Source organism: Eurosta solidaginis, chromosome 1, assembly GCF_040869045.1.
Source record: "Eurosta solidaginis isolate ZX-2024a chromosome 1, ASM4086904v1, whole genome shotgun sequence".
Taxonomy (NCBI): Eukaryota; Metazoa; Arthropoda; class Insecta; order Diptera; family Tephritidae; genus Eurosta; species Eurosta solidaginis.
In genome coordinates this window covers 49286688-49312789 of record NC_090319.1, presented here as the reverse complement: position 1 = coordinate 49312789, position 26102 = coordinate 49286688, and the positions used below count along the sequence as shown (strand labels likewise).

The 26102-nt window shown below is 37.8% G+C and overlaps 1 protein-coding gene across 20 annotated transcripts in view; it reads right to left on the bottom strand.

The window, feature by feature from the left end:
* InR (Insulin-like receptor) overlaps positions 1 to 26102 on the bottom strand; it is a 548799-nt gene that overhangs the window by 123904 nt on the left and 398793 nt on the right. For all 20 annotated transcript variants that reach the window (XM_067788935.1, XM_067788941.1, XM_067788967.1 and 17 more), the window contains one exon: positions 7995 to 10449. In XM_067788935.1, the coding sequence (XP_067645036.1) occupies positions 7995 to 10146 (2152 nt within the window). In that variant the 5' untranslated portion in view covers positions 10147 to 10449. The remainder of the gene's footprint in view (positions 1 to 7994; positions 10450 to 26102) is intronic.

The following is a 26102-nucleotide window of genomic DNA, read 5'->3' as shown; positions in this document are numbered from 1 at the left end:
AGAAAGAGATAGAATGAGACGAAGATGCAGATAGATGAAGCGAAAAAGACGGAGGGAGGAGTGAATAAAACGATTAGGAAAAAGTGAAGAGGGGGGAGGGCAGAGTCAGACGGAAAAAGCTTATTGAAATGTATGCGGATAGGCCAAATTTAGGGCAGGACAACGTCTGTCGGGTCTTCTAGTATGTATATATTTACCTTGATATGTCTGTTTACTTCGATTTTGATTTGAATTTAGTATGAGCAGATAGTGCATAAAATGGCATAACAGTGAAATGATGCATATTTGCATTGTTTTATAATAATATTAACTGTGAGTAAAGATCTCTCAAACGACCCCACATAGTCCCGAAAAACGCTGGGTGGGGCTGCAAGCAAACAATGGTTCTTGGAATGGGATGGTCTCATACGAGTATGGAACAAAAGGTGTTGACGATGATTTCGGTACCCCAGCGGGTAAGGGGGTCAGAATATACCCGCGGTAGGTATGCCTGTCGTAAGAGGCGACTAAAATACCAGATTCAAGGGGTGTGTCAGGTTGCCAGCGCAATATATAGCTTCTCCAAATCCAATTGTCAACCTCACCTATCCGCGGCGAATCCTGTTTCACTAACAGACGAGGCTCTGGCGACCCCAAGCTCCTCATGGATCTTGGGGGTGGGGAGGGAGGGGATGGCCTGAAGGTTTAATGTGGCCACATAAATCGTTCCCGAGATGGTCGGGCTAGCACCTTATTGGTGCTGTGGTACCGGAGCGTACCGGATCTGCATCCGGCAAAGGACCATCACATCGATAACACTCCCCAAAGCCTTCGGGGAGCAACCTTATCGCTACAACAACAACAACAACAACGATGATTTCGGGGGATTCAAGGAGTTGTGTAGCGCAACCCTTTGTCAGCGTAATTTAGAGCTTATTCCGCCCAATTATCAACTTTATCTAGTCGTGGCGCATGCTATTTATTTAGCCGGCGAGGCTCTGACGACATGTTCCTCACGGAAGGAGCGGATTGGATGACAAAAAAGGTTCACTGTGGTCATATTAAATCGTTTCCGAGATGGTCGGGCTAGTACCTTAATGGTGCTATCTTCCGTAAAGGAACGTAACGGATCAATATCCGACAAAAGACCATCAACATCGATAAAACAACCCCGAAGCCTTCTTGCAGTCCTTTTATCGCCACAAAAAAAAAAAAAGAATTTTCAATAGTTTCAGCACAATACCTTAGCCAGTTTCAGCAACCAAAATATGAAACTGCGTCGCCATAAAAAGTGGCATTCTTTGGAAGTAGCTGAGGTATATTTACGAGCTAGCTTATGTCGTAATTGCGATCAAGAAATCTACAAAGTAGATATAGCAGAACAAAGAGAAACAAAATTGTGAGGACACAGAGTTCAGAGTCACATATGTATATTTTAAAGATTAGTGTAGGACACCCTAGATTTTTATTTCTAAATACAACATGGGGCCTGTGTAGTTCTTGACGCATGGACAGAGGAGGTGGACTCTCCACAACGATGCATGTTTTCTGGTCTGCTCAAGTATGTGTAAAAAGATCTGGCTATGAATTCATTTATGTTGTCGAAAGAATGGACGATAGAGCCCGAAAATATTTATGTATCATATATTTTATCACAGCGACTGAAATATTTGCAAATTGCAGCAAACAGTTTCAAATACCGACTGACCGTAACAGCATCTGCTTCTCATTCGCAGCCAAAGGCGACTGTTGCTACAGAAACAATTGGCTGCTTATGAACCTTAAGCTGGAGACATTGGTGCTTTATCGGTAACCATATCGGTAACCTTATAACAGCTGATTCGACCAACCTTATGGGAATCAATGCAATCGATTATTGGTGCCGCTAAGGTCGTAACCGTATCGTAGCCAACCAAATGGGTTTTGGTTTGCCGTCGTAACGATAAACAGCTGATTACGTTAGGGATACGACTACAGCGATACGACATACGGCACCAATGACTTCCGCTTTAGACCAAGTAAACTGCGACCAACACATCTACTGCTATTTAAACGCAACACCAATAGCAGATATTCAAATTGTGACAGCTTATTGTTCCGCTTTGTTTAGAGCTGTGATTATGTCTGCGATTCCCATTATTAGTAAGCTTGTTCCTGAGTTCCGATTTATGTATGTAAATAGAATTGCTGTGCTTGACCGTTCATTGAGAGGAACGAATAAACATCATTGCGGCCGAAAGAACACAGTCCCAAATAATTTTGTTTTAAAAAAATTCCTAGATATGCCATCTCTAATGGAGTTTACTTCTACACACAGTAAGCAAACTTTTGATGTGTTAACACTGCTCATGGTATGCCGGAATTGAGAATGTAAGCGTAAGTTACGTAGGAAACACAGTACGCAAGTGTACCGTAAATGCAAATAAAGGAGGAAAGGAAAGAAAATATTAGAAATAAAATTCGCAACAGGTCGGCGTTTTGTCGTGCTATTAAGTAATAACGGTTTGTTATCGAGAACTACCTTATCTATCAGTTGTGAATTTGCTATCCATTTACTAGAGAATTTTACAGAAACTTTATCAATGTGTAATTTATTGTTATCGAAATGTTATCAATTTCTCATCGACAATTTATCGGTTTGTAATCGGCATATTGTCGATTCGTTAACGATCGATTCGGTAAGGAAAAAAAAATTATCGGTTTATTATCGATAGAAAAGTTATCAATGGCTCATCGGTTAAAAAACTAACACATACCGATGATGCTTCCACGTCACTTAAGGGCTCGGACAGCATGTAAGTATGTTTACACATCGAGCTTCTCGAGTACTTGGTACTTGCGCCTTTTGTGTCAATAGTGTTTAGTACTTGACAACTTGTTTTTTTTTTTTGTAATAATTTTCCATGCTTAATGATTCTATTGGGAAAACTAAAGAGCACTTTGCAGGATTGTGGTTAGGTTGGGTTGAATTGGCTGGCCCGTGAGGATCTAACATAGACTGAATGAGTCCGTAGTATTATCAGAAGTTTTGTTACCGACCAAACAGAAAAACCCTATCAAAAACCAGGACCTATGTTATTAAATAACTCCGTCATTTTGGCCAATGCTAGAAGATTTCTTGGGCCTATGTCACTTGCTGCTTTTAGATCTTACAACTGTATCACTACTAATAGCTGGAGTCTTAGCCTGGCAAGCGCAAGGCACGAGCACAAAACGTGCTCGATCGTTTCCTATACCAACTCGCACATCACTGATCTGTTACTACTGACCAAGCCTAATTTAAAGGCATGTGACGCCAGAAGGTAAGTCAGAATACCTGTCATGAGTCTGCAGTCCTCTCCAATGATAGGAGTAAATTTTTAAATCTAAGGTTGTAAGACGTACACATGAGCTTCGACACTTAAAGAATCGTGGTCATTTGACCAAAATTTCTTAGCCTTTATTTCGTGTCTATCATTATATACATAGTCTGTAGCGAATAAGTTAGCACCACTATGGATAGAAAGAATATCTATAACATTATTTCAAAATGGCTGTTCAAATAAAAGCTTTCATTACGGTTTAACGGTTGCTTTTACGGGCATGAATGGAACGAGATAGATATACATACATAGGGGGTATTCCATCCCATTTCGACCAATTTTGAACCCAACCCTTTAGAATTGGCTGAAAGTTTTTCTTCTTTTTCTAGCTTACGAAAGACGTTTTTCAGAATTTTTTCAAATTCTTTCATCAAACTCAAAAAAAGTTATGAATTTTTGAAAAACCACCGTTTTTGTTTTCAAAATGCTATAAATTTTTCAAAAATTTACCGTTTGGGATCTTTTTTTTTTTTAAATTTGTTTTTAAATGTACTTTTCGGAAAAAATACAAAAAATATTTTTAAAGTTTTTTTTGTTGTAATTTTTCAGTTTTTCGAGATTTTTCGAATTTCGCCAGTTTTTTTTCTCATAAAAAACTTGATTCAATTCTGCAATCATCGCCACTAATCCCGGAGTGGGCCAATTTTTTTTTTTTTTAATTGAAAAAAAAAACTAAAATTTTTTTTATCTTTTTTCCGAAAAGTACATTTAAAAACAAATTTAAAAAAAAAAAAAAGATCCCAAACGGTAAATTTTTGAAAAAGTTATAGCATTTTGAAAACAAAAACGGTATTTTTTTAAAAATTCATAACTTTTTTTGAGTTGGATGAAAAAATTCTGAAAAACGTCTTTCGTAAGCTATAAAAAGAAGAAAAACTTTCAGCCAATTCTAAAGGGGTCGGGTTCAAAATTGGTCGAAATGGGATGGAATACCCCATAGATAAAACAAAAGACATCGATTAAGCCATGTCCGTTTAAGAACAAAAATTAATTAAATAGGCGTGGTCCTGCCCCTTATTATACTCAGCTGGGCAGAGCTCACAGAGTATATTATTTTTGTTCGTATAACGGTACCACGTAACAGCATAAACTAATCGAGATAGATATAGACTTCTATATATCAAAATGATCTTGGCGAAAAAGAAATTCATTTAGCCATGTCCGTCCCTCCGTCCGTCTATCCGCAAACACGATAACAAGTATAGTATATTTTGAGGTATCTTAATGAAATTTGGTATGTAAGTTCCTGGGCACTCATCTCAGATCGCTATTTAAAATGAACGAAATCGGACTATAACTACGCCCACTTTTTCGATATCGAAAATTTCGAAAAACCGAAAAAGTGCGATAATTCATTACCAAAGACGGATAAAGCGATGAAACGTGGTAGGTGGATTGATCTTATGACGCAGAATAGAAAATTAGTAAAATTTTGGACAATGGGCGTGGCACTGCCTACTTTTAAAAATTTTGCAAACTGAAATTTGGCAGCTGAATATATAATGTTCGGTTATACTCGAACTTAGCCTTCTTTACTTGTTTTTTTTTTTTTTTTTTTCTTTTCAAAATCTTTTGAAAAATGCTCGATTCAAAGCGAATCTAAAGATTTTAACATCTTTTAATTACCTTAATAATCATTTGTATGCATTAAAGAGGTGCTGAAAAGCTCAACATAAATTCAGTCAAAACAAATAATCGCCTTCAACATAAAATGTGAAATAAAAAGCCAAACAATAATATTAAATTTGTTTTGGTTGACATTATTTGTTAATATTTACTATGTGCCCTATGTAAGGCATTTTTGGCATTTTGGTTTTATTGGAATGAGTAAAATGGAATTTGTTTTGATCGAGTTTAACAGCTTATGTTGCTATTAAAATATTTTCTTACTTTTGGTTACATAACACATTTGTTGTATATGCAGTATGTGGAATGCGTGTATGTATATATTGTTTACTGAAGAAACATATGCTAAAAGATATTAATACTGATATGAAATATTGAAATATTGAAATTTTTAGGACTTCCCCTATGAGTTTTATTTTGGTTTGGTAATTTTAGAATTCCACGTTTTTAGAGTTTTATAGATGTGTGGCTCAAGTCTTACGAGCTCATAGTTATAAATTCGCTTAAAAACTTCATAGTGTCCTCAACATATAATCGATAAGGGCTTGTACGGCATAGGTAAAAGCCCCATCCTTTGAGGCTAATGTTTCCTTCCAAGTATTTTTAGCTTTATTTTAAGTAGACGACATTGGTAAATAACTGGAACGCTATACGAATATAGTTACACGAGCCGGACCCGCGCGCATCTTGCGCAACCAATATAAAAGTCTCTTATCAAATATCAACAGAAATCAGCTGTTCTATCAATCAATTAAAACTTACAGCTTGCGCTACCATCTGGCAACTGCCGGCAATGCAGTGCAAATATTCACAATAGTGCCATAGTACAAATAGATTTCTTTGTGTGCTCACAATCGTTTATTTTTAACAAATTATTTTAATAAAATATAGCTAAACAAAAGTACTACGACTAAAATTGCTCAAAGCTAGCTGATAGCCCGAATCTCCATCTTTACAACCAAAACTTTATTTATAGATTTGGATTACAAATAAGAGCGAAAAAGGGTCCCGTACATAAAAACAGCAATTAGAAATAATATATATGATGATTACCCGTGGAGGATTTGAAGGCGAAATCATACAAATCATTTCAAAAGGCGAAAAATAACTAACTAACGGTCTGTCACCTCCCAGTTGAAAAGGTTGGCCACATCCCTTAATTGTGGTAATCTAAATTGTTCTAATGAAATCTAAAGTGTGGCTCAAATGCGAAAGTTGTGTGTCTTATAGTGGGAAATGATATTTCTACAAAAAGACGGATAAACAAAATGGATCGAAAGGTCTAATTGTTGATGATGATAGATGCTCTGGGGAGTGTAGGTGATCGCAAAAAAAAAAAAAAAAAGATTGATGGTTGGTATTAAGTGTGAAAGTACATGCATTTTCTAGTTGATAGCATGTAAACGAATTTAAAAACGAACTACTATGTGTTCCAAATGCACCGGAAGCGCACCATTTCCATGAGGACCTCACATAGACTGAATGAGTCTGTAGTGTTACCAGAAGTTTATTTAACGCCCAAACTGTAAAACCCTATCAAAAGCCAGGACCTATGTTATAAAATAAGTCCGTCCTCTTGCCAAAATACTAGGACCTATGCCACTTGCTGCTTATAGTTCTGACAGCTGTATCACTCTTAACAGATGGAGTCTTAGCCTGGCACAAACCGTGCTCGATCGTTTCCTCCTACAACCCGTACTTTCTACTTCGGCTATCACTGATCAAGCCTTATTTAAAGGCATGTGACGCCAGAAGGCAGTTCCCGGTCACAATACCCGTCATGAGTCTAAAGTCCTCTCTTTTTAATAATAGAAGCAACTTTGTTAATCCAAGGCTGTAAGACCTACACATTTACACTTTACAGCTCCGCTCTTGAACCCACGCTTTTCCCGCTTGGTCGAACAGGTGCACCTCTCGCCTTCTCTTAATCTCGCCCGGTCTAATTGGGACATCGATGGAGCAAGCTTCAAGGGATGCGCCATTTTTAGCTAGTTTATCCGCTTTTTCATTCCCATATGCCGAGGGAGCCAATATAGATGTAAGCTTTTCTCCGTCCCGATTCTTTCCAGGGATTGCTTACACTCTAACACGCATTCAGATGCTGTGCTATGCGAGATTATTGCCTTAATTGCTGCTTGGATGTCAATATAAATGTTAACACGGCTGCAGTTTAAGTTTTTATCTTACAGTGTTTCTATTGCTTTGGTTACGGCTAATACTTTCGATTGGAAAACGCTTCAGTGATTTGTCAGCTTGTAGGATCTGTTTATCTCCGGATGAGCACAGTATGCCGCTGACCCTACTCCTTCCACTACTTTGGAACCATCTGTGTACACATGTATTCTCCGGAACAAATTTGGATCATTTCGGCGGTATTTCCACAACTTTGAGATCATTTCACGACTATTTAGTTCAGGACTGTTGCAAGATCCATTAAGAATTACTTAAGGTCTCTTTTCGGGAAAACTTTTGGATAATTTCGAGATTACTTCGAACTCATTTCGGGACAGTTACACGATCATTTCAGGATTATTTTGAGATTAATTCGGAACCTATTTTGAACATTTTCAAGATCACTTCGGAACTTTTTCAACAACTTCTGCATCATTTCGAGTCTCTTTAGAAATAAGTTTCGGACTTTTGCAAAATAGCCTCGGCATATTTTAGGTATGATTTGGAGACAACTTCTGGCTCATTTCGATAAATTACAGAATTGTTTTCGGACCTATTTCGGAATTAATTTGGAATAATCTCGAGATTAATACGGGATTGTTTTAGGTACAATTTTGGGATAAAGTCTGGATCATTTCAAAACCATTTTAGGATTGTTACAGGATTACTTCCAAATTATTTAAGGTTTCGGAACAACTTCTGGATCATTTGTATCATAATATGTTTCACAATTTGAGATTTGAAAATAGGGTTTATTCTCAAATGCATCTCAAATTTTTATTGAACAAAAATGTCTATCAAGATATCGACAAATTAGCAAAAATCTTTAGAATATAAAAAAGTAAAAGTACTCACCAGTCTCATTTCGCGCCAAAGATACCGGTAATGTGCGAATAACATTGTCATCTGCTTTTGCTATTGAGGATGGTGAAGCTAACGGCGACGCTGGTGTAACATCTGTTGCAATTGCATTTGATGTTTGTGCATTTATTGATGGCAGAAATAGCGATAGGAACGATATAATTATCAATATATAATATAAAAATGATAAATTTGGCATTTTAAAGACGCGCAATTTTTGTAATTGCAATTGCAGCGATGGAAAATTGTTTGGTTTGAGATGCTTTTGTTGTTGTTGTTGCACTAAATTCTGATGTGATGTTGACGATGAGTGTTGTTGTTGCATTAAATTGCAGTAATGTTTATGTTGCGGTTGTTGTTGTTGTTGTTGTACTATCTGGTGTTGCTGGTTATGGTAAATGTGAGGTTGATGTTGCAGTTGCGAGCATTTGTTGTTGTGGTTGTTGTTAAATAATTTACTATTATTAAAACTATTGTTGTTGTTAGCGTTATTATTAGCGTAATTTAATTGTTTTTGTTGTTTTTGTTGTGATGCATTATATAAATGTGTGGCATTATTGTTGCTATTATTAACATTACTATTATTATCATTATCATTATTATAATTATTGTAGTAGGAATTACAGCGAATTTGTTTCATCAGTCTTATAAGTGGAGGACGTTGTTGTTGTGGTTGTTTTTGTTGTTGTGATGGCCATAGCTGCTGCGCGTCACTTCCAATCAGCTCTGGTTTTTGTTGTTGTCTTTTATTGTATTTCATATAACTATCACTATTACTATTGCTACTATTACTATTCGTCGTATAAGCGATTTTGTTGTTGTTGTTGTTGTTTTTGTTATTATTGTTACTATTACTATTATTATAATTGCTATTGTTTTTGTAAAGAAAACTATGGATTCTTTTATTGATGGGGCGTAAAAATTGCATTTTTATGCATAAAAACAACAACAACTGAAATGTATACAACATGCTGCGCAACGGCGCTTGGATATTTGTATAAAACGTGACTGCTGTTGTTGTTGTTAGCATATTATTTTGGTTTTGATGCATGATGAAATTTGTACCGGCGGTGAGTGCTATTGCTGATTTGAATGATATTTGTGATTGTGTTGGTGATGTTCTAGTTGCGGTTGATGATGATGTTTTTGTTGTTGTTGCTGCTGCTGTTTCAGTTGCTTCATTTAAAAGCTGTGATGCATTTGAAGATGTAGTAGTTGTAAGCACATTCCTTGTTCCCATTTGTTGGACGCCGCTGCGGCGGCACGCCGTTATTGCAGCTTCAGCATGCCACCGCGGCGCACGCAATTTATTACAGGAACAACACACCGTTGCAACAGACGTGCGCGCATGCTGTTGTTGCTCTACATGCAAGGCCCTTTGACTTGTAGTGTGCCACGCATGTGCGCTGGCGCGCTCGCTGCAGCTTCCACTGTCTGTGCTTTGACAATCAGCTGCACGTTTTCTTGCACTTTCCGTTGCTGCTGTTGTTGTTGTTGTGGTGGCCAGCGCAGCCGCTATTGTACTATTGATTTCTGGCGCCGCACCGCACATGCACCGCCCTTCATGTGCCGCCTTCGGCGTCGCACTACATTTCTTTGCCACAACGCTTTTACTGCCTGCATTCGGCTCCTGCATCTTTTGTGCGCCCTTTTTTGTTGTTCCTGTCGCTATTTCTACACTTTTCAGCGTATCGTTATTGCTGTAGCAACACTTACAACATTCCTCCACATGCAGCTGTCGACATATGACGCATATTAAATTTCTTCGCGCAATTTCGCTTTCCGCCGCCAACGCTATGCCATTTGCAGTCAGCAATTTTGTTGTCGCGTGTTGTTGTTGTAACATGTTTGTAGTTAGTATTGTTGATTTATTGCTGCTTTCAAGCTGACTATTTTTTTGGTGCTCTACTCCATCTACACCAACTCCATGTCCCCCACCGGAGTCTGTAGCATTTTGCATGCGTTGAGCTGCTGCTGCTGCCGCTGATCTTCGTCCACGGCCTCTTAGCGCGCTATATACCTTCGTTTGCCTTTCTGCTATTTGCTCTATCTCCATGCTCTGCCGTAGTTTATGTATGGCGATGCGAATATAACTGTGGGTACTGCCAATGCCGCTCGATAACAATCGTTCGCATTTAATATCCATATTTGCTAATAATTTGCAAGATTAAGTTTTTACATGAGCGTACATTCATATGGATTTTCCCCAGCTCTTTCTTAATTTTTTTTACTTCTTTTTGGTATTGTTATTTTTTTCTCGTTTTGTTAATCTTTGTAGCTCTCTTACTTTGGCTCAGTGCTATTTTAAGATCAAGCTTCAATAGTTTCAATTTAGTTATTTTCTTGTACCTTTTGTGTTTTTCGCGTTACGTCATGTTGCGTTCAATGGCCTCATTTTTGCATTTCTTGGATGGAACCCGGCTTCTTAGATCAAGTCTCTAAAAGTCAACTGAGAAAAAGAAGAAATATTTAAAACACATTTTTTTTAAATTCAAGTTTTTTATTTAAAATTTAATTTTAAATTTAAGTATATCATTATTTCATAAAAAAATATGCATGGGATTTTTTATCCGTATTTTTTTGTAGATGAGCTGCAAAAACACCTTGTTGAGAATATACAGCAACGAACAATAGCAGTGGTATTTCTTTTTTCAAATTTCGTCAATTAAACTCTTTTTATTTTCGATAATTTAGGAAACAACTTCCATATATTCTGTAACTGAAACTATGCAAACCAGTCTCAAAAACGCTTTCGAAAAAATTCGAAAGCTCTAGAAAAAAAAAAAAAATTTTTTTTAACTTTTTATTTAGAAAAAAATATGCATGGGATTTTTTATCCGTATTTTTTTGTAGATGAGCTGCAAAAACACCTTGTTGAGAATATACAGCAACGAACAATAGCAGTGGTATTTCTTTTTTCAAATTTCGTCAATTAAACTCTTTTTATTTTCGATAATTTAGGAAAAAACTTCCATACATTCTGTAACTGAAACTATGCAAACCAGTCTCAAAAGCGTTTTCGAAAAAATTCGAAATCTCTAGAAAATAAAAAAAAAAAATTTTTTTTTGAACTTTTTATATAGAGTTTTCTGAATGATACAAATTCACACTTTGAAAATAAAAAAAATTTTAATAGCACTCCCTCACATACAATTTCCATTCATATGAAAGTGCCTGAATTTCATATGAAAGTGCAAAAAGAAGGCACTTCCATATGAAGCCAAGGCACTTCGGTATAATATTCAAATTTACACTAATAAATTGACAACAAAAAAAATTTTTCAAAAACATTTAATAAAAAAATTTTTTTTGTCAATTTAAAAAAACTTTCAGTGAACATATAATTTTGTATATGTGTTGTGAATTGCGCTTCAATATACAAATTTTTGAACAGCCCCATTCTAGAATTTTCGTATTTTTTCGAAAACGTTTCTAAGATAGCTTTACATGATTTCATTTGTAAAATTCGTTTAAGTTTTTTCCTAAAATATCGAAAATAAAAAAAGAAGAATTGTGTTTAAAAAATTTGATAAAAAATACCAGTTTTTTTCGCAAAAGGAAAGGTAAGGAAAAGAAAGGAGTCGAAAGGAAGTGAAAGGAAAGGGAAAAGGAGAGGAATGGAACGGAAAGGAAAAGAAACGAAGTGAAAGGAAAAGAAAGGGAAGGGGAGGGAGGGAAAGGGAAAGGAAGGAAGGGTAGGGAAGGGATGGGAAGGAAACGAAAGGAAAGGAAACGAAAGGAAAGGAAAGGAAAGGAAAGGAAAGGAAAGGAAAGGAATGGAAAGGGAAGGGAAGGGAAGGAATGAAATTAAAGTTAAATAAAGGAAAGAAAATAAAATGAAAGGAGAGGAAAAGAAAGGAGAGGCAAAGAAAGGAAAGGAAAGGAAACGAAAGGAAAGGAAAGAAAAGGAAATGAAATGAAAGATAAGGAAAGGAATGGAAACAATTAAAGGTGTCTAAGTTCGGATGTAACCGAACATTATATACTCAGCCTGAGCTTCAATTGTGCATTTCATTCAAGATAAATTACTTTTCTACATAACACGTGACACACCCCTTTTAAAAGAAAAATGTCTCCCCATTTCCTCTTACAATAAAACTTGATAAGTGAAATATCATTGATTCAAAACAATTTTTTGCTAAGTTATAGCTTATTATTCTAGTCTACGACCCTTTCAAACTTGTCGAGTTATGGTTCACGAAACATAGAAAATTGCTTAGTCATAAAAGGGGCGGTGCCACGCCCATTTTTAAAAATTTGAAGTTTTGATATGGTTCAATCAAATTTTTTTTCGATGCCGATGATTTTGATATATGGATGTCTATATCTATCTCGATTCCTTTATACCTGTACAACCAAGCGTTATCCAATCAAAGTTAATGTACTCTGTGTGCAAAGCACGCTGAGTATAAAAACAGAAAGCGATTATATAGTGACGTCTGTAGCACTACTACTGGTTCAACTCGAGTTTTTAGAAACGAGCGAGGACTTTTTCCCATTTTTTATTAAAATCACTTTAGAACTCTTATATTTTGAGGTCGGAAAAAGTTTGGAACTGATTTTGAGATTCTTTCAGGGACAATTCATTGCATTTTGGGGACCTTTTGTAGCGTACCATATTTGTACATTTTATATAATTAAGTTATGGGGCTTAAAATATACCTGCGGTAGGTATGCCTGTTGTAAGAGGCGACTAAAATACCCATATGATTCAAGGCGTTGTGTAGCGTAACTCTTTCAAGGGGTTGCCAGCACAATTTATAGCTTCTCCAACCCAATTATGAACCTCACCTGCCTGTGGCGAATGCTGTTTTTTAGCAGCCGAGACTCTGGCGACCTCAAATTCCTCATGGAACTAGGGAGTAGGGGTCGGCGTGGCCCAAAAAGTTTAATTAGGTCATATTAAATAGTTACCGATATGGTCCGGCTTGCACCTTAATGCTGCTTGTTACTGGAACGTACTGGATCTATATCCGGCAAAGGACCATCAACATCGGTAACAATCCCAACAACTTTCGGCTAGTGTCTTTATCACTACAACAATAACAACTGTTTTCTTAAATATCATCACGCTCCCGGCGCCATCTATCGACAGTTTTGCATTGTCACAGGGTTCTGAAATATGCTATAAGTTTAAATATTCTTGCTTCAGGGGAATTCACTTATGCTGGTTTTATCAGTGCAAGTTTACTTTACTTACTTACTTAATTGGCGCTTAACCGTTTAAACGGTTATGGGTGTCCAACAAGGCGCGCCAGTCGCTCCTGTTCCTGTTTGCCGAGAGAGGACTTTACTTTTCAATTGCTTGCCTAGCCCAAAGTAGCATTTATTGGCAAGAGTGATTCTTCGCTGGATTTCGGAGCTGATGTTGTTGCTAGTGTTGATGCTGGTTCCCAAATAAACGAAGTCTTTTACTATTTCGATATTATGGCTGCCAATAGTAGCGTGGTTGCCAAGGCGCATATGCGTTGACTCTTTGCTCAATGACAGCAGGTATTTCGTTTTGTCGTCCTTCACCATCAAGCCCATCTTTACCGCTTCTTTTTCCAGTTTGGAGTAAGCAGAACTCACGGCGCGAGTGTTTAGGCCGATGATATCAATGTCATCAGCATATGCAAGTAATAATAATGTTAAACTCTAGTCAACTTTAACTAGAGTTTAAACTCGCACTGAAGAAGCAGGCATTAAAAATATATAGTACGTTCTTAAATTTTGTGCAGAAATTGGCTGACAACCATAAAACCTATCAAATACAAATGAAGTATAAAGCCAACTGATTTGGATACAAACTATGGACTCTGGTGAAACATGAATACTTACTAAATTTTTACATAGTAACAAGTAAGGAAGGTTAAGTTCGGGTGTAACCGAACATTACATTGTCAGTTGAGAGCTATGGTGACAACATAAGGGAAAATAACCATTTAGGAAAATGAACCGAGGGAAACCCTGGAATGTGTTTGTATGACATGTGTATCAAATGAAAGGCATTAAAGAGTATTTTATGAGGGAGTGGGCCATAGTTCTTCTATAGGTGGACGCCATTTAGGGATATAGCCATAAAGGTGGATCAGGGTTGACTCTAGAATGCGTTTGTACGATATGGGTACCAAATGAAAGGTATTAATGAGTATTTTAAAAGGGCGTGGACCTAAGTTCTATAGATGGACGCCTTTTCGAGATATGGCCGTAAAGATGGACCAGGGGTGACTCTAGAATGCGTTTGTACGATATGGGTATCAAATGAAAGGTGTTAATGATAATTTTAAAAGGGCGTGGGGCTTAGTTCTATAGGTGGACCCCTTTTCGAGATATCGCCATAAAGGTGGACCAGGGGTGACTCCAGAATTCGTTTGTGCAATATGGGTATCAAACGAAAGGAGTTAATGAGTATTTTAAGAGGGAGTGGGCCTTAGTTCTATAGGTGGACGCATTTTCGAGGTATCGTAATAAAGGTGGACCAGGGGTGACTCTAGACTTTGTTTGTACGATATGGATATCAAATGAAAGGTGTTAATGAGTATTTTTAAAAGGGAGTGGGCCTTCGTTTTATAGGTGTTCGCCTTTTCGAGATATCGCCATAAAGGTGGACCAGGGGTGACTTTAGAATTTGTTTGTATGATATGGGTATCAAATGAAAGGTGTTAATGATTATTTTAAAAGGGCGTGGGGCTTAGTTATATAGGTGGACCCCTTTTCGAGATATCGCCATAAAGGTGGACCAGGGGTGACTCTAGAATTCGTTTGTGCAATATGGGTATCAAACGAAAGGAATTAATTAGTATTTTAAGAGGGAGTGGGCCTTAGTTCTATAGGTAGACGGCTTTTCGAGATATCGCCATAAAGATGGACCAGGTGTGACTCTAGAATGCGTTTGTACGATATGGGTATCAAATGAAAGGTGTTAATGAGTATTTTAAAAGGGAGTAATCCTTAGTTCCATAGGTGGACGCCGTTTCGAGATATCACCACAGGGGTGACTCTAGAATTCGTTTGTGCAATATGGGTATCAAACGAAAGGAGTTAATGAGTATTTTAAGAGGGAGTGGGCCTTTCTGGACCAGGGGTGACTCTAGACTTTGTTTGTACGATATGGGTATCAAATGAAAGGTGTTAATGAGTATTTTTAAAACGGAGTGGGCCTTCGTTCTATAGGTGTTCGCCTTTTCGAAATATCGCCATAAAGGTGGACCAGGGGTGACTCTAGAATGAGTTTGTACGATATGGGTATCAAATTAAAGGTATTAATGAGAGTTTTAAAAGGGAGTGGTGGTAGTTGTATATGTGAAGGCGTTTTCCAGATATCGACCAAAATGTGGACCAGGGTGACCCAGAACATCATCTGTTGGATACCGCTAATTTATTTATATATGTAATACCTGCCAAGATTTTAAGGGTTTTTTATTTCGCCCTGCAGAACTTTTTCATTTTCCTCTACTTAATATGGTAGGTGTCACAACCATTTTATAAAGTTTTTTCTAAAGTTATATTTCGCGTCAATAAACCAATCCAATTACCTTACCATATTTCATCCCTTTTTTCGTATTTGGTATAGAATTATGGCATTTTTTTCATTTTTCGTAATTTTCGATATCGAAAAAGTGGGCGTGGTCATAGTCGGCTTTCGTTCATTTTTAATGCCAAGATAAAGTGAGTTCAGATAAGTACGTGAACTGAGTTTAGTAAAGATATATCGATTTTTGCTCAAGTTATCGTGTTAACGGCCATGCGGAAGGACAGACGGACGACTGTGTATAAAAACTGGGCGTGACATCAACCGATTTCGCCCATTTTCACAGAAAACAGTTAACGCCATAAAATCTATGCCCCTACCAAATTTCAAAAGGATTGGTGAATTTTTGTTCAACTTATGGCGTTAAAAGTATCCTAGACAAATTAAATGAAAAAGGGCGGAGCCACGCCCAGTTTTAAATTTTCTTTTATTTTTGTATTTTGTTGCACCATATCATTACTGGAGTTGAATCTTGACATAATTTACTTATATACTGTAAAGATATTAAATTTTTTGTTAAAATTTTACTTTAAAAAAATTTTTTTTTTTAAAAGTGGGCGTGGTCCTTCTCCGATTTTGCTAATTTTTATTAAGCGTACATATAGTAATAAGAGTAACGTTCCTGGCAAATTTCATCATGATATCTTCAACGACTGCCAAATTACAGCTTGCAAAAGTTTTAAATTACCTTCTTTTAAAAGTGGGCGGTGCCACGCCCATTGTCCAAGATTTTACTAATTTTCTATTTTGCGTCATAAGTTCAACTCATCTACCAAGTTTCATCGCTTTATCGGTCTTTTGTAATGAATTATCGCACTTTTTCGGTTTTTCGAAATTTTCGATATAGAAAAAGTGGGCGTGGTTATAGTCCGATATCGTTCATTTTAAATAGCGATCTGAGATGAGTGCTCAGGAACCTACATACCAAATTTCATCAAGATACCTCAAAATTTACTCAAGTTATCGTGTTAACGGACGGACGGAATGGCTCAATCAAATTTTTTTTCGATCCTGATTATTTTGATATATGGAAGTCTATATCTATCTCGATTCCTTTATATATGTACAACCAACCGTTATCCAATCAAACTTAATATACTCTGTGAGCTCTGCTCAACTGAGTATAAAAACGTAATTTACGTAACATTTTTCTAAGCTGACGATCGTAAATACGACTTTAATATAAAATTTTCCTGTCATCGTGACTCATTTCGGTAAGTGTGAGTCACTTTATTTGTCAGTTGTGTCAGTTTTTAGTTGCTTGCATCTGAGTGCATAGATAAGAAACCATACAGTCATTGCCATCAATAATAATAAACTCACGTGCAACATTAACTATTTACGAAATTTTCAAGTCACTTATACAAATGTTTGCATGAACGTAGCACACTTTTCATCTCGCAATCGTAATAAAGATATGAATACAAAAATTAGCTATCAGAGTAACGTCAAAAGCAAGGGCGATGTGATAGGAAACTTTTGTGTATTTTGCACGGAATTTACTAGTTGTGTTGCCAGTAAAAAAAATCACCAACTGCGGCATGTTATTTGGGCCTTACTACAGCTCAGCTGTGGCGGCTCCATCATAAAATCCATTCAGTCACCAAGTTTCATCACTTGTTCAGTCTCTGTTAAGAGCCATCGTAAAAAGTCCATTTTCTCAATTTTCTATGTTAAAAAGTGGTTGTGGTAATTTTTTTTCGGTTGCGCCCATTTTTAACACTTATTCTGGTTACAGAGAAGTTCGAGTTATCGTGTTAACGATCGGCCGATAAGTTTGATAGACCTTTGCAAACCACAGAAGGCCGCCGTGGTGTGATGGTATCGTGCTCCACCTACCCTACCGCAGATACTGAGTTCAAGTCCCGGGCAAAGCAACGTCAAAAAATCAAAAAATAAAGTGTTTTCGACGGTGGTTTGGCAAACAGTCCGAGCGAATTTCTGCCATGAAAAGCTTCTCAGTGAAAGTTCAAACATGTAGGCCCTTTCTGCCAATTTGTAGGAAAGGGCCGTTTTCACCGTCTTCAGTTATCTCAGTTATATCACTTATCTAACTGGGGCAAAGTGTAAACAAAAGTCAGCTGCTTAGCTCGTTTTCGCGTATTCACAATAGATTTTTAGGACTATACTACATGATATTTACAACAGTCGGTTTGAGTAGGGGTGGGCCACCCTGTATTTTGTTTTTTAAACGGTTTCATTTAGCTTGGCTTGACAGGCTGGCCGGCACGAATTTTGTAATTGCCTTCCCGATAAGCTACAAGCTTGAAACTTGGAATATAGTTCAGAACCCGATGGCAATGCAATAATAAGAAAACAACTCCGATAGGTGGCGCATGGATCGAAATATATCAAAAAATCGTATTTGTGGTGCGATTTGTTTCATATTTGGAACACATAATATATACGTGCATAGAAAGCGAGCTATGAAAAAATTGCCCCTAGGAGGCGCAAGGATCGAGATATTCAGAAAATCGTATTTGTGGTCCGATTTGGTCCATATTTGGAACACATAATACATACATGAATGGAAAGCGGACTGTCAAAAAATCGCCGCTAGGTGGTGCAAGGATCGAGATATTAAAAAAAATCGTATTTGTGGTCCGATTTGGTCCATATTTGGAACACATAATACATACATGAATAGAAAGCGACCTATGATGTCCGATTTCGTTCATATTTGGAACAAATATTACATACAGTCCGGTAGAAGTGACATCAAAATATCTTGGAGTTCGAGGAGGGACAAGCATACGTGGCGCATAGTCGAGTAAACTCTTTGGAAGGATTATGTATTGAGGACTTAGATTGTAACAAATTGTCAGGAAAGAGTCCTTGTAATAATGAGTCACTAAATGAATTAAATAGAATTAGAAATAATAGGGAATTAAATAAAGACTAAAAATTTGAAAATGAAATAATTAAAAAAAAAAAAATTAGTTAAACGGTTCTATTGAAAACAATACTTAAATGAAGTAATAATAATACTAAAAGCTAGAAAATAATTAGGTAGGTGCTAGGTATTAGCCATCACAATCCTCATCAATATAGGGCGTTGATCAGACAATTAAATAAAAGCGTTGGACGCGTCAAATTTCTATTGATAGTCATAAGTAAGACCAACTGAACCTTAATAAATTATGCTACGCTTCACATTTTTAGAAATTTCACGCCCCCAAATCTTTTATTTAATTGTCTGATCAACGCCCTATATTGATGAGGATTGTGACGGCTAATACCTAGCACCTACCTAATTATTTTCTAGCTTTTAGTATTATTATTACTTCATTTAAGTATTGTTTTCAATGAAACCGTTTAACTTAAAAATATTTTTTAAATTATTTTATTTTTAGTCTTATGCGACGAAAATGCCAAATAAAGCTTTCTGGAGCATTACTATACTGCAAAAAGTTTCTAACTCAACTAGAGATGGTGAAAATGGCTCATACACATTTAAGGTCAAATATTATAAGCCTTTTACCTAATGCAATAAGCCGTATATTAGGTTAACAATTTTTTTGATGGGCAGTTGCGAAATTAAAATGTACACAAACAAGTATTGCATTTATTGCGTTGCAAATTGTCCGCTTTCTGGCTCATTAGCGTACCACGAGCTGATGAGTGTGCACTTTTCATATCGTTGTTGTACCCACCGCCCGTACAGCAGGCTAAAGCTTCCACAACCACAATGTAACTATAATTTATAAAAGTACTGCATTGTTTATAGAAGAGCAAGGGAGCATATAAAAATAATTGCAAATATTTTGCCGCTATTTAACAATAGTAACAACAACAACTAAATTATTTATTTTATTTTTTGTGTTTTTTTCCTGCATGTCATTGTTGACTGCAAAAGATTCATTCATGTTTTATCAACATAGTGCATTTAGTGACAAAGCTTAATTGATCCCAACACACATTAATCAGCGCTATTATGCATGTATATGTGTGAGTTCTTATTTATTGCAAACACAATTTCGTCATATGCAATTAATGTATAATAAGAAAACAAATTAATTAATGTGGAATGATTTTTATTAGAAACGTCAGACAAAATTCTTGTAATCATCATGAAATCGCTGAATTGATGCAGTTCATATTTTCTGGGAATGGATGTTTATCAATTTACGTGCGTGGCAGACCCAAGTGCTCAAAAATAAGTTTAAGTTGTTTGAGAATTAAGTGCTTTTTAGGTGCTATTTCGTGCCACAAACGATAATTTAGGTGCTAATTTGGTTTTCGAGATATTCGCAAAATCGTGTGGGTCTGCTAGCTTGACGTAAAGAGACCCACACTTTTTTGTGAATATCTCGAAAACGAAATGAGCACCCAAATAATCTTTTGTGGCACTAAAAAGCACCTAAATTCATATAATTTATCTTTGATTTAGTAGTTAAATGGTACTAAGTCAGTCAAGCGTTGCTTTGTGAGAACATTTCTCTGTCCTATCCTCCTAGGAACTCATTCTTTCCCGAAGCTTGTTATATATTCGCACAAAATAACCAGAGTAATGATTTTGGGTTTTTATTCGCTCAATCTATAGACCTGGTAGCAAAGAACATAGCGTTAACAACTGCAAACAGGCTCAGTGCTTCGGGGCAGCTTGAGCGCCGACCATGCGGCCAGAGTAGTATAGCGTTATCAATTACTGGACGAACAGACTACCTGATTCCCTATCTGCGCTTCGAAGGAGATCTTAAATCCACAATAGAGGTCGATGGTTGGCTCAAGGGTGCTCCAATGGCGGACGAAGCAATACACGTGGACACAGATGGTTCCAAAGTAGTGGAAGGATTAAGGTCTGCGCTATACTGTGATTATCCGGAAATAAAAAGATCCTACAAGCTGCCAGATCAGTGTAGCGTTTTTCAAGCGGAAGTATTAGTCGTAAACAAAGAAGTAGAAACACTGGAAGAGATTAGCTTAAACTGCAGCAGTGTTAACGTTTATATTGACAGTCAAGCAGCAATTAAGGCAATAATCTCGCATAGCGCAGCATCTAAAAGTGCGTTGGAGTGCAAGTAGTCTCTGAAAAGAATCCGGACAGGGAGAAGCATACATCTATATTGGGTCCCAGGGCTTATGGGAATAGATGGGAATGGAAAAGCAAATGAACTAGTAAAAAAGGGCGCATCCCTTGAAGATTGCTCCGTAGACGCCCCAATTAGATTGGGCGAGATTAAGAGAAGGCGAGAGGAGCACATGATCTATCAAGCGGAAAAGGCGTGGGTTCAAGCGCGGGGCTGCAAAGTGTCGAAGATTATGTGCAGGTCTTACAATCTTAGGCTAACAAAGTTGCATCCATCATTAAAAAGAGAGGACTGTAGACTCATGACGGGTATTCTGACTGGAACCTACCTTCTGGCGTCACACGCCTTTAAATTAGGCTTGGTCAGTGATAGCAGATGTTGGAAGTGCGGGTTGGAGGAGGAAACGATCGAGCGTGTTTTGTGCTTGTGCCCTGCGCTTGCCAGGCTAAGACTCCAGCTATTGGAAATGATACAGCTGTCAGATCTATAATCAGCAAGTGGCTTAAGTCCTAGAAAGAGTCTAGTATTTTCCAAGAGGACGCAGTTATTTTATAACATAGGTCCTGGTTTTTTCAATTTGGTCGTTAAAATAAACTTCTGGAAATACTACGGACTCATTCAGTCTATGTGAAATACTCATGCACCGGCAATTTCAACCTAACCCAACCTATTCGCTGCAGCTGATCATTAAACTTCAATGCATGCCGTTGGCAACACGCGCAGGACCATACCACGCTCGGAGAACTTTTCTGTCGAATACTTCATGAGTAATTCGATTTTCTTTCGACACAGTCCAGGATTTTAAGCCACACATAAGAAAAACAAAAAGGATAAGGGACATATAGAGCATGATTTTTGTTTGCCTACCACTTGCGCTTGGTTTGCGAGCTGCGCTTGGTTTGAAAAGCATTCTGTTGAATTTCTTGGACGATAGTGGTTTCGGTTGTCATTTCCCAGGTATACGAAAGTGATACAGTTTAGAATTTATACCTGTCGACAGTAATGACAGCAAATACTTCGTATTGCCCTTGATCACCGCAACATTTTTTCACTTCTTTATCGAAGGAGAAAAGGCACTTCACGTGAAGTTGGCGGTGCACCAGAAAAAAATATAAAAATTTTTTTTTTCGAATTTATAAAATATGCCACTTATCTACGGCACGCCATTCGATTGTAAAGCAAATAGATGAGTCCCTAGAACACAAAGAGTTTGCTCTGGGTGCCTTTGTAGACATCGAGGGGGCCTTTAACAATGTCTTACCGGGGGCAATCGAAAGAGCTCTGGTGGGTTTAGGAGTCGAGGCGGCTCTGGGTGAATTTATTAGCAAACTTTTATGCAGCAGAATTGTCGCAGCGAAGTGGGGAGGGGCCATAATTGAGAGGAAGGTGTGCAGGGGCACGCCACAGGGGGGTGTGCTATCTCCTCTGCTTTGGGTTGTGGTAGTCAACGAGCTTTTTGTGGAGCTGGAAGCCAATGGCTGTCGGGTGGTTGCCTATGCAGATGACCTCGCTACCTAGTCAGGGCGCCCTGCGCGATGTTCTGCAGGGCTACCTGGATACTGTGGCTAGGTGGGCTGAATCATGTGGATTGGCGGTCAAGCCGGGTAAAACGGGATTGGTTCTTTTTACAAGGAGATATAAGATGCCAGATTTCAGAACTCCCTCGATTGGAGGAGTACCGTGGGTACTTTCTGATAAGGTTAAATATTTGGGGGTTGTTTTGGACAAGAAACTGTCCAGGAGACCCAATGTGGAAGATAGGGCCAGGAAGGCCGCGGTTGCCTTGTACTGCTGCAGCGGGGATATAGGAAAGAGATGGTGACTCTCGCCAGGAGTAGTACACTGGCTTTATGAGATGGTGGTCAAACCGATTCTCCTCTATGGGGTGCTGGTCTGTAGTGCAACGGACGGCGCTGATCGGTATCAGTGGCGCTCTCAGAACAACACATACCTTGGCACTGAACGTCATGCTGAACATATATCCAGTAGATATTGCGGGAAAGGCGGCCGCGGCCTGGTCGTTAGTCAGGCTCCGGGATATGGGCTATAGCCTTTCTGACTTCGGACACTCTACCCTTCTTACCAGTTTCGACTTTATCCCGGACAGGACGGACTATTGTATGCCGATAACTGCTCCCTATACAACCTTCACCCCAGTCATTCCACCGAGGTGGGTAAGAGGAATTATCTGGGGCATGGGACCGGTTAACTTTTTCACGGATGGGACGAAGTTGGACCGAAAGGTTGAAGGGGGGGGTCTTTTGTCAAGAGCTAAAGTTAAATATATTTTTTTTTTGAAATTATAAAATATGCCACTTATCTATGGCAAATTCGTGTGCAAGCATTATTTTCCTAGCTGGTCTCTAAGGTGGTCACTTCACGTGAAGTTAGAGCGTGCCGGATAAATTACGGCAAATTCACGGCAATTTTCTCAATAGGTAATTTTTTTCCACGTAAAAAAGAGAGGTCATTCCCATACCGTGAGCCCAATCCACGATTTTGCGTATAGTTAAATACTAGGCGGTAGTCAGAAAGGCGCCATCAGTTCATTGATTGTAGCCCACTGGCTTAAACCTAATATTCTAAGTAAATTTTTAATGAGATATTAAGCCGCCGTTTTAATTGGGTCGTACTTATTATGGAATCACAATACGTTGACAGGTACTGGGGGTTGTGGTTCGATAGTAATAACGCTAAAGCTCGCTTCGTTCTTGAAAACTTCTATTATCTACTACATTTTCTGTTGGAAATTTTGGGAACTATTTGTATACGTTTCATTCTGCTAAGTACACGTCTCTTTTCAATCTATGCATCGCGATAACCCTCTTATAATACAGCGGGTTTCTGCAACCGAACGCAGCGTGGCACTGTTGATAGCGTCCTTCTTTCACGATGCGGCGCTACATTCCTAATCGTGCCAGTTGTTTATCTGGGTTCTCTGGAACACTTTAGAGTACGAAACGGCGGTAAGTACTGCTCGATTCGAAGACTGATTGCAAATATCATTATCAATCAATCCATTGCGTCTGCAGCTACTCAACGGAAAGCCCCAAAGCGGAGTGTGGGTTGTTTGAGTAGATAGTTGGGCCTTGAGTTGAGCGCTTATATCTTGCATGCTGGAGATTTGCTTGCCGTCGATCATTAGGTGATAACTTTCGTTTCAACTTCTTTCTAGGAGACACTCATGGTATAAGAAGTTTAGGCCATATTACAATACGAAACGAAGTCGATAAACTTCAATCCTGTGTGGATTTTACATCACGCAGACTGTCTTTTTCGACTGTGGGAAGGAGAATCCACGCTGATGTTAAAGTCAACCATAATCATATTGTCGTGTTGCTGGCAGTGAGTATACCTTTTCAGATTAATCGGAAGTGTTGTTATCTAAAACGGCGCGGAGGTGTAGATACAAGTTTTGTGGAAGAATCTGGATTTCGTGTAAGTCGTTGCTCGATAACGTATTACGCTTTTTTGGCCACTGTGTTAGACCTCTCAAAGTTCTATTGCAACATGCTTTTCCATCGCTCTTATTTTTTATCATTTTTACAAGTAAAATTTATTTTACAGAGGTAAATTGTTAATAATACTATGCGTTTATACACTGAAAGAAAAAGACTGGTAAAATCAAACGAAATAAGGGTCAATTCAACCGAAATTTCTGTAAATTTTTATCAATCGCAACAAGATGTTGAATAAACTTCGCACATCGTTGATTCGTAATTGACCGTTTTAGTAGTCAAATGAACATGTTGCGACAGCTTTGTAAGAAAGTACCTATGTTGCGGCGTTTGCAAGGCAGATGAGTTTTCATTGAGATCTTTTCATGGCAGAAATACACTCGGAGTGCTTGCCGAACAGTGCCGAGGGGCGACCCCGCTTAGAAAAATATTCTTCTAATTAATCGAAAAACCTTATTTCTAAAATTTTTGTGTTGCTTTGCCCCGGATGTGAACTCAGGGTCTTTGCTGTGGTAGGCGGAGCACGCTACCATCACACCACGGCGGCCGCCATATACATACGTAAATATGTGCATACATATAGAACACAGCATACATAAGTACAAAGTAGAGAGCGCAGTGAGCGTAAAATTCTCTTTGAAATTTGCTCATGCATTGATTGTTGATCGCTGTTGAAATGACCAGTGAGATCAGTTGTGTTAAGCATATATGACACTACTTTATTTTTGCTTGGATTCCAAGCTAAAAAAACTGACGAAACTTTATCGGAACTTCAAAACACAAAAACAATTTCTATCATGAAAAAGCGAGACCACTATTCCCCCAAAATTAGTGAGCTTGACATTTTTTTGTTTATGTTTTACATTTTATTTTTACATTAACATTTTTAACAATAACAACAATGCAAATAACACGCAAAAATTACTCCGCCCTCTAATGGTTCACTTTATTCACAAGAAAGTTGATTCTAATTGTGTTTTTATGCACCAAATTTTCAAACTAAAAACAAAATTTTCATGTGTCAGAAAAAAATAAAGAAAAAACGGCCGAATGTCAAAAAAACCTATCGAAATACAAACTGGCTCGTTTGTTTTTAATGAACTAGATTGTATTTTTCTTGTATTTCGTTAGTTTTTTCAAATATAGTTTACATACTTACACCAGTACTGAAGCCGTATTAGGATGGAGTGCGACAAAAAATTGAAGATAAAACACAAGAAAAAATACACGAAAATAAAGTAGTGTCATATAGGTATTAACAAAAAAATCAGTTAGATTGATTAGGAATCTGTCAATTTTACAGAATTTTGTTAACCTACCCTGCAAAAATCGTTGGACCATGTGGTCTACTGGAGCACTTACCATTCTACTCCACTGTAATGCAGCGATGGACCAACTCATGTTTCTACACGAACATGTTGTAAGCCGATAATTGCTCGTTTTTAACGATTGTAATCATTACACGATGTTTATTGGACTGTGGGTACTCCATGGATTACTCTGATGTAATGCGGAGCTGGAGTATATGGTCCAGTACTAGGACATCGCAATGTTAATTGGACCATATTTTTGTATGAATTGTGGTTAATTTTGGAGCACTCGCTGGGTCCATAGTGAGTACTCCATACATGCATGCATGGAGTACTCGCGATTTTTGCAGGTACGATGTTTATTGGACTGTGGTTACTCCATGGATTATTCTGATGTAATGCGGAGGTGGAGTATATGGTCCGGTCCTAGGATATCGCAATGTTAATTGGACCATATTTTTTGTATGAATTGTGGTTAATTTTGGAGCACTCGCTTGGTCCATAGCGAGTACTCCATACATGCATGCATGGAGTACTCGCGATTTTTGCAGGGTAAGAGCGACAATTTCTCTTCTGTTGAAATGACTAAACTAATTTGTTCGCTTGACAAAGAACTCGGTCGAATTAACCATAATTCGATCAATTTCACCAAATCTCCGTTAAGCCAAGAACAACATAACCGATTTGCATATTTTACTAGCACCATTTCTTTCAGTGTAACATGCGGTGGCTGTTTACCCTTCGTTAATAATTTCTTCAATCGAAAATAGGCGAAGTTGGCTGAGTCAATT